Source organism: Crocodylus porosus, unplaced genomic scaffold, assembly GCF_001723895.1.
Source record: "Crocodylus porosus isolate Cpor-Errol unplaced genomic scaffold, CroPor_comp1, whole genome shotgun sequence".
NCBI classification, from domain to species: Eukaryota; Metazoa; Chordata; order Crocodylia; family Crocodylidae; genus Crocodylus; species Crocodylus porosus.
The window spans coordinates 165,574,928-165,584,854 of NW_017728906.1; the positions used below are offsets into that span (position 1 = coordinate 165,574,928).

General features: G+C 37.9%; 1 protein-coding gene across 1 annotated transcript in view; it reads right to left on the minus strand.

Annotated features, from left to right (window-relative positions):
- Positions 1 to 9,927, minus strand: part of PAN3 (PAN3 poly(A) specific ribonuclease subunit) — a 99,478-nt gene that overhangs the window by 86,306 nt on the left and 3,245 nt on the right. The window contains exon 2 of the mRNA XM_019530132.1: positions 1,665 to 1,731. Coding sequence (XP_019385677.1) covers positions 1,665 to 1,731 — 67 coding nt within the window. The remainder of the gene's footprint in view (positions 1 to 1,664; positions 1,732 to 9,927) is intronic.

Sequence of the window (9,927 nt, forward strand, 5' to 3'; positions counted from 1 at the left end):
GGGGTGGAGGGAGGGACCAGCTAGTTTTCCCTCCGGAATCAACAAGGCCAGGAACTAGATATTAGTGGCATACCACAAAGAGGAAACTTCAGATTAAACACCAATTAAAAAAACCCAAAATATACACATGGGTGTTAAAATACAAATCCACTTTTAAGTGCACCCCAGAGAAGCAACTGCAAAGTTCCAAATTTGTCACTTTGATACTTCAACAGCTGAGTTTCAAAAATTCAGCCTGGTTTCTTTCCCTAGGCTTCAGTATCAATATTTGATTTTTAAAAATCAGGTCCAATTCCTGCAAAACTGTTTTATACCTATACTATTTCAAAGCCTTGAATGGGTAATTGTATAGAACTACTAAATAAGTGCAACTCCTAACAAAACCTATCCTATAAATACTTACTGGAGATGAAGAATGACTAATAAATACAATTTGAGATCAGGAAGTCAAAATGGCAGAACCTGCAAGATAGCTGAACGTAGTCATTGATTCTTTTGTTTTTACTTATAAACTGAGCAAGTGAATCAGTTGTGCACTTAAATCCATAGAAGCAAGACTCCGTAATACCACTTACACAAAACTTTTCAAAGCAGCATCATATTTAAAATATAGGTTCTTGCCATTTGGAACTGGGAGGCATTTCCTTCATTAGTCAGATCATCTACAACAAAGATTACTACTACAAACAGTGTAGTGCTTTTATACTATTAAAGTAACTATAAAAGAGCATTATGACATTCAATGCTGTCGCTCATTTGAGTTCATCATTAATTTTAAACTAATTACAAGTAAATATTTTTTCTTGATTGTCAGTACACAAACAACAAGACCTGAAAATAAATCTGTGAGCATTCAGACTGATATTGCCCAAAGTATTTTTGAAAATACATGATGCTGTAGCAGAACCAAAAACAGAGACAGGCATACAAGATAAGAGACATTTCTGTATGAATGAAGTATTAGAAGACAGTACAGTAGGAAAGGGGGCAAGGTATATCTAGAGCTGTGACTAACATCTATGCAAACTGCAAGCTGGAATGATGTAACGTATACCACAGAAGCCTAAGGAGCCAAAACATTATTTTGATGTCAAGTCTTTCTACATAAAACTCATGGTCAGAGTATAATAGTCTGTTTTTACACTTTGGCTTTAAAAAAAAAAAATGCAGAACGTGAGGTGATAAAACAGAACAAACTTAGCTCAGTTTGTAAGTAAAATAGATTTTAAAAGTACATATCTTAATACAAGATAAACTGCACGTTCATTTCTCCCCTCCCCCACCAATTAAAACTTGCTTAAACCCCTCCCCCCCATGATAAAAGGGTTATCATGTAAAAACAATTACTTTAACCGCTATTTAGAAGCATCAGGGCATTGTAGTAGATAACCAATAAGTTAACGGTTTCATTTAAACGAACAACGACAAATGTATTACATTTTTCCTCATTAAAGCAAAAAAGCAGAGTGAAAAAATCAGGAAGTTCAATAGGAATTTGACTTTGGATTTTAATCTAAAAACAACTGCATAGCACATACACTAGTTAAAGATAGACTTCTATCGTATCTCAGTAAGACCAAGGAAAAAGCAGCTCTCACAACCAAGCCTACCCTGCAGGGATAGTCTCTAAGCATACTTTCAAACAGTTATTTAAAAGTTCTTACCATGGCCTGCATACTGCTTGGCACTTTCATTGAGAAGGCTAGGGGAACTGCTGCTATTTGTCATCCTCTGCAAAAAGTGAAAGACAAAAATTGTATATATAAAATAAACCTATTAATGAGGTAGGTGAGGGCATGTGGGCTAATATTTTTGTGTGTGCAGGTGAATGCTAATTACAAGACTAACAGACTGGCACAGCCTCAGGGAAATAAGGGGGCATGAGCTCTCCCTCCCCCAGCTACTAGAGTGTGCAAAACAGATTGACTGCTAAACACTGTTGTGAATTCCCAAAGTAAAACATTTCTAATGAAAACAATGCAAAACAAAATGTTATTTTTAGTGTGAAAATCCTTTATCTACATAAATTGTTCAGCATGGAGACCTTACTGCACCTAAAGGTTGTCAAAAATGTAGATAAGCCAGTGACTTATCTCCTTTGAGTGTTCCTTTGCGCAGCTCCTCCAGAACCCCTCTTCCCTTCCTTACATGCTATCACTAAGGAGACTTTTCCTGTGGAGAACAGTCAAATTAGTACAGCATTTGGTGGTATCTTTTCACTGACAGAACTCAAAACAACCACACACCCTGGCTTTTAGGAAAACTACACGATTCTTGTAGTCTGACAACGTGTTTGAAGAACCCCTGCAGGGATAGCAGCTAGCAGCAGTCTGTGCAGTGGGGCAGCTCTGCCCAACACAGCAGTGGGTACAACAGTTTAACAACTCCTTTCTTTAACAATGGTTTACCATCTCCTTTGGAAAGAATTACAGACTAGAAGTCCTAAAAGGTAGTCCCTCAGAGGTAATCCTTACACTTCTGTTCAACTTCTGTCAGGCAAAACTCTACCCATTTAAAGAAAGGGAAGGAATCCCATGTAAAGAAAGGGAAGGAATCCAGCTAAGTACAGACTTCAATTCCATGCCACCCAGTTCTTTGGACAGATAAGTCAATGCTTCAAGGTGTGGCCTAGTGGAAGGTGAAGAGGCACTTGAGAGCCATCTCTAGCTATACTATTAGTAGAAATTAACAATTAGGAGTCAAGAAATTAGAAGTTAGGATAGACGTTCTGAGAGGTGGGGAGAATCAAGTGAAAATTTTACAACTTGAAACAATTCACCAAAAGCAGAAAAAAAACCCAAACTTAACTATATGTATATAAAAGAATGTAAATGGATTTTAAAGTAAGAAAAAAGTATTTTTTAAACTAACCTACATTTATGATACCATACAAAAGACAAAAGACAAAAAAAACACCATGTAAAAGCCATTTAGGTATACAGCCAGAGGGCTTTGGATGCAACCCTCAACAAACGTATTCAGTCAAGATATTCTCTTTGTCAGTTATCTTGTTCAATTACATGCGTAACGTTATTTCAGGCTACAGCATGCATTCTGTTATAATAAGGTCTATGTCACACTTCACCACAGTTCCCAGGAATCTTCCATAACCTCTTTCATGATTTTTGAAGCAGTAATGCATTGGGAGCGATGCACTGTTCTCATTTTTGATTCTGTAGGGTTGAACTTATACAACTAAACAATAAAACGCTTACTGATCAACAACAGTGAACTCCTTTCTATAGAAGTCTTCAATTCATTAAGACAATGTACTTACCACTAAAATGAAGGCACCCTGAACTAAATTACCAATAAGATCAACCCCATCTCCACCCAGGAATGAAATGAGAAGGATAGAGATGGGGCAGTTCAAGAATTTCAGGCATATATTAATTGAGTCTTCAATAAACTGATGCATACTTTTTTCCCCCCTACGTTAGGCATTGCTTCTATTTACAACTTAAGTAACATTTATGATTCTAGACTCAAGTACAATTCTCTACACTACAGAAATTGTATACCTGCATCTCAAGAGCCAATTCTGCCATTACTATACTTGATTACATCAAGTATAAATGCCAAATGATGTACCAAGAAACAGAACAATATGATACCAGGCACTGGCACTTAGTTTGATCAATATTTTCCTCATACCCAATTGAAACTGGGAGTTTCTATATCTTCTTAGTTCTTGATAACAAGTGGTATTAATCTGGCACATGATAATGTTGGCACCCCCTTCTTGGAGAAGACTACAACAGATAAGCCCAGTGAGTTAGTGGACTTCTGGATCAGTCACCAACCAATCTGGCATTTCTCTTTTGATTATGTTTCCTTATATAGTTGGGCCAGTATAAGAATGGCTGTAGTGGTGGGTCTGAGCCAATGCCTACCTCTGCATGCTTTGAGGTTCACCCGAAATTTCAGCTGGAATGTGAGACATTATCTGTACCCAGCTGTGAAGAGTGGTCCATACTCAACAAGTTTTGTTTTACTTTCTGGCCTGTGCCCTCATCTCCATCCCCAAAAATGGAGCACCATTAAACAGCAACATTAATTTTACAAATCAACTAATATCTGGAAGAGAACTTCCAGCTTTCTTAAAACATTACCTTTTAAAATAAGGTCAGAAAAAGTGAATTACAACTAGCTAGAGAGAAATAAGGCAGGCCTATATAAATATCAACTGGTGAAGGAGAAAAGAACGGGGTGGGGGAAGAGGAACAGGGACAGAAAGAAAGTCAACCCATAAATTAAGGAAAATATCTAAGAACAGACTTTCTGGTATAAAACTTTAGGTAGGATAGAAACATTGGGACATTTAGCTCAATTAAAACTTGGGGGGAAAAACATCCAGAAAGTAAGGAAATCACAAAAAACCCAAAACAAGTTAGACACAAATTGGCATAGAACTCAAGCATCCCACAATAAGAAAATCTACTAAGACTTAAAGAAAAAAAAAAGTTAAGAGTCATGAGAAACTAGGGAATCATTAGAAATCTGGTAGAAAGCAATTGGCACTGGCCGTAAAAAACAAACAAACCCCAAAACAAACCAACTCTTGACAATGAGCATCCCATACGTCACAGACCAGCTTCTATTTCTGGAATTCTGGCTACAAGTTCTGATGGCAGATAGGACAAGTCAGGCTTTGAAGGGAAAAAAAAGTAGTGTCGAGAGCCATTTTAGCTATTTCAGCCTTCCTCACACCTTTCTACCCATTTCAGCAAGAATTTTCACATGCTCACTGTAAGACAGGCCCTCAAGCTTTACCTGAAACAAGTAAAAAAATTCCTGTGTGCTTAGTCCACTTCAATTTTGCACGAATTCATTTGATCAATTTGTATTAAACGTATATGCAAGTAATTCCTTAATTGCATTTCTGACCACTGGGATAATGAGGAGGCCAAGACTCATATTCAGTAAATCTACATTCTGCAGCAACTGCAGGATGGATAAAAGTTGAATTCAAAAAGTAAGTCAGAATGGTTTGTTTTCAACAAAAAGTTTGGTTTTTGCTTTTTAAATAAAAAATGGATGCACACACTTTAGTTTACAGCCATCTGTCCCAAGAGCCAAGTCCATTAAGGTAATAATGGAAATAAGTAGATTCTCCTTCCACAAACCCTCAATTCACTATGTTAACTTTTAGATTTAATTAATCTGTCAGAATAGCAATATTCATTATACATATTATGCATATGCCACCACCTGCTTTCTTGCACAATATTAAGTAGACATTCTATGTAAATTTGCCTCCAGGTCCAAGTATACAAAGATTGACCATACATGTTTTTTCTTTATTAGTGTTGTAATATAATGGAGATGACCCACACAATATAGGAGGGGCAAGATCTGTTTGGCAAAGTGCTTTATCAGACCAGCTACATAGCTGGGAGGTAGGTTAGACAAGCCTTCCTCAACTCATTCACTGTGCCCAGCAAGTTGATTTGGCTAGGTTATATTAATTTGATACCATCATTTATTACTGCAGCAGGAAGGCTGTTGGAAGTTCTTACATGTTAGCCAATACAAGATCTCTTGTATCATTCTTCCCCATGAGTTGTCACAAAATACTTCAAAAACAGTCAGTAGCTCACTACATACAAACTTCAGTTATGCTAAGCAATTGCTTACTAGTTCAGGTCCTAGGATTGGCTGAAGTGCCATTCCAAGTCCCAAAGGAGATAAATCAAGTTTAAGGTCAGTAAGCAGTATACAAAAAGTGAGGGAAATTAAAAGTCAAAATCCCATAAAGTAGAAAAACAAGTTAAAAAGAAAAAAAGGAATGAGTGGAGCAAAGCATGTTTTTCAAAATGAAAATTAATTAGGCTATGAAGAAAATATTATTATTTTTATTCATAAAGGAGAGGCTACTGTTGACAAAAACAGATTTACCCCTTAATAAAGCTGCATCTTTTAAGTGACCGGCTAATACTTCACTATTGCAACAATGGAAAAATCTGTGCTTTTACAGAAAACATGCATTTTTAAATAATTTCCTTCTAATGCAAAAAACACAGTTATGGCAAGATTGAAATAATCTTATCCATGCAATGTCATCATCCCTCTCTCTAGCAGAGAAACTTTTAGAAAGTATTAACTCCAGTAAAATAGTTGACATTCTTCACCTTATAAAAATTATGTCCTTCACATTTAAAATGTAATGTGTTATTGAGATATTATTTTTATTTTAAAGGAAATACAAAATAGAGTATACATTGCTGCTATTGCAAAATGTGACACCTTTCATATTTTTATATATGCTGAGATCACTTATGCAATGCTTTTCTAGTCTGTGACTAGTTTGGGGTCCACCAGAGAGAAAGCAGTTATAAAGTGCAAACGCTATTTTATTTATTCTGAGAATAGCCAAACAAGTTACTACTATAGAACTGACTATACTTTAGTGAAGATACAATGTTGTCACTATATATTATCTGAACATGACTACACTAGATGTTTCCAGATGCCTAAAAGGACTGCTTGAGCTCAGCAGGAATGCAGTAAAAGTAATATGCTTTCCAGTCAATCTGCTTCATAAGACCTTAAAACACTACATAAATCAAAACTTGATTTTTTCTTATTTATCTTCCGGTATTGCATAGTTCATTTCCAACAACATAATTATGCACTATAACAATTTGACTAAAGCATCATCAGTAGAATATACAATTTATTGTGTTCTATAGAGAGGTAATTGAATGAAAATGTAATGGCTTAGGATACAAGCTGCCACAGATGATAATTCTAATTGTTTCCTCCATGCATCATCTATGAAATTATAAATAAGGTAACACTGGCCTGGCTTTACTGTAGCATAAAAATGTTCAAAGTAAAACCACTCGTGGGAAAAAGAGGTATTTTGGTGCTTGTGCCAATAAACAAGAATGACTCTTTATGACTGATAAGTCCATGACTTAACCTCAGTTTAAACTAAATCACTCCAGACAACTAACATAAAATCAGTTCTCCAATTCAAAAAATCTGCAAAGCAGTTTTATGGTTGGTCTTAATATGGTGTGTGGACCCCACCCACTGAAACTGTTTTTGGATTACAATTCCTTTCAGAATCAGTAATAACCTAATGCTTGTATATTTGAGATATGTTAGCAGTTCATAAATACTCAAACATTGTTCTGGTTGGAGATCCTTTGTTGCATTTGATACTTATTTCGCTAAACCCAGATATGTTTGTTCTTTTTTGTATCAAGTTTTGTAATACTAGTTTTTAGCTAGCAATTCTCTCCCTCAAGCAATGCAAACAACCCATACCAGGAGACTTTTGGATTCTTCAGTGGAAATACACTTTTAAGAGACCTCTTCAGGAAAGAAAAAGTACAAGTGCAACTCTTGCTATCTAAAGTTTTGCTGCAATAAATCTTCATTCATCTACTCATGCCTCCCTACTAGTGTTTGGATTGTAAGCTATACAAGCATGTCGATCTTGCCAACAACTGTCTGGAATATATTTGTGAGGGAACATCAAGTTCGTATGATTAAGCATAGAAAAAGTCAAGACATGAAAAACAAAGCCTGCAAGTGTGAATAATTCTCTTTAAGCATAATGCATTAAAAAGGTAAGATAAACATTGTCAAAGATATCTAGAGCGACTTAAGACGACAAGCTCGAGCCCTCACCACCTCCAGATCTACCACCACTGCCACGATGGGTACCCCTGTGCCGGGGATGGATCTGCCCCATGGTCTGAATCCAGCCAGAGGCCCCAGGCGAGTTTGACACCCCGATGTAGAACAATTATTCCTTTTGTTTAACCCCATTACATTAACAAATCTCTTTCCCTGGACCATCACAGCTATACCACACCTAGATACAGAAATGGAAGCAAAATTTTCATCTGCAACGGTGTTGTGGGCCAAGGTGAAGCACTACTGCCAGAACAGAAGATGCTGTAATTGCTATTCCATTGATAAAACATCTGAAATGTTCAAAAAAAATTCTGAAGTCATTAGAACAACATGCAAAGTATTATTCTGATAAAGCTCATAAGACAACATAAAAACAAAGACAGAGACAGAAACATCCCACACCAATCTGATTTTTCGCATGGTTGTTCTAGGTATTTCCTAAAGATTGATCATGAAAGTTGCAGTGGGCATTCACCTTGGGACTAGACACTCATGTATCTATTGTCAATATGGAAGTTAGCTCCAAACCGTAGCTGTACTTAGATCAAAAGGTGAAAGCTATATTGTAGGTAAATTTTTTGGAGATGGTAGTCATATACAGACAAAACCACACAAAAGTTTTAGTAGTTTAGATGTCAAAAGATTGCAAGCCTTCTGCTTCTTCCACGTCATTTTCTTTCCTCCTGATACTACCAAAGAGAAAACGGTTTCATCTTTCCCCTATACTCCCAAGTTGTTCTCTTCCTAGAAAATGACTGCCTCTTATTTAGCAGTATCCAGAACTGTTTTCTTCAGGACCTCTGTGTTGCTGTCCAGGTACATGACAATTAATTCCCTTTATTCTAACAGTCCTTCATTAAGGTGCAGCATCTCCTTGAAACGTGTTATAACAAATTTCATACCAGTCAGACTAGAAAGAAAATAACCCTAAAAAAAAAAGCAACCGCTACAGACAGACAAATCACTGTTTAGCTGTCAAAGTTCCTGGCTTGCAAACAGTGACACACTGCTTTTCTTTGGCTTACAAAGAACAAGAATTTGACATGAAGAATTGCTTCCCTTTCCAAACAATCTCAAACTTGGCTGGCATGGTTAGCATATATAGTCTATTTATAGCATACCCCAGTCACAAATGCTTGAGTTAAAGCAACAGCTGGACTTCTTCAAAGTATTATGCAACAATAGATTATCTGAAATTGTGGAAGTCCTGCATTAAATGTAATTTCAACAACCACCTCTCAGAGAACAACATTATGTTCTGTTACAAATTTGTGGTTTATGGACATTTGGGGCACTTCTACATGTGCTCTGACATGTTCTGATTAGAATGCATCAGAGCAGACTCCATTAATCTGGGATGTAGCGTGGTGCGTTTTAATCAGAGCGGCTCTCAGTGTGTGATGGGAGAACTTTAACTAAAGCTCAAACGAGCTTTAGTTAAAGCACTCACACCACCATCTTGAAATGCAGGGACACTGAATACGTGAGACACTGAGGGCTTAATAATTACAGTGGCGCCCGAGAGCCGCTCTAATTAAAATGCACCACACCACATCCCAGAGCATATGTATAGGTGCCTTTTATACTTCTTTTCCTAGGAGACCTCTGCCCCCACCTACCATTCTAGCCACATATTTACTCAGAATCAGCAGGATTGGGTACACTTAAGAGGATCAAAATATTTCTAAAATTTATGCACCACAATCTTTTCAAACAATTCTCTGGGTACCAATATTAGCATGACTAGTTATGCTATCCCACTGGGCTATATCATCACAGTACTGAAAAAAAAAAAAATAGTGAAATTCTTTGGTATTTGATTTTGGGGGTTTGGTTTTTTTGTTTTTTGTTTTAAAATCATGGAAAAGTCAGAGCTCCCCCTTCCCCTCACTCTCAAGCCACATCCCTCCAAGCCCGGCTGGTGCCCCTCACTCCACACCCACAACCCTCTGGCCCTGCCAGTGCCCCCCACTTCCTGCTCCTCACAGCCCCTGGCCCTGCTCGTGCCCCTCATGCTCCCCCCTGCAACCACAGCCCCCTGCACCCACCCTCAGCCCTGCAGAAAGAGGCCAAAGCTAAGGGGCCAGGGACCCAGGTCTACATCCACATGCCTCCCCCCCTCCCCCACCCAGTGACTGGTGCCTCCTAGGTCTGGGGGGGTGCACCTGGAGTCCCCCCATGGACGCTCCCTGACAGACCCGGAAGTGGACCCAAAGTACTTCTGGTCCACTTCTGGGTTCACCACCAAGCACGTGGGGGGGGCCCCATGCTCCTGTG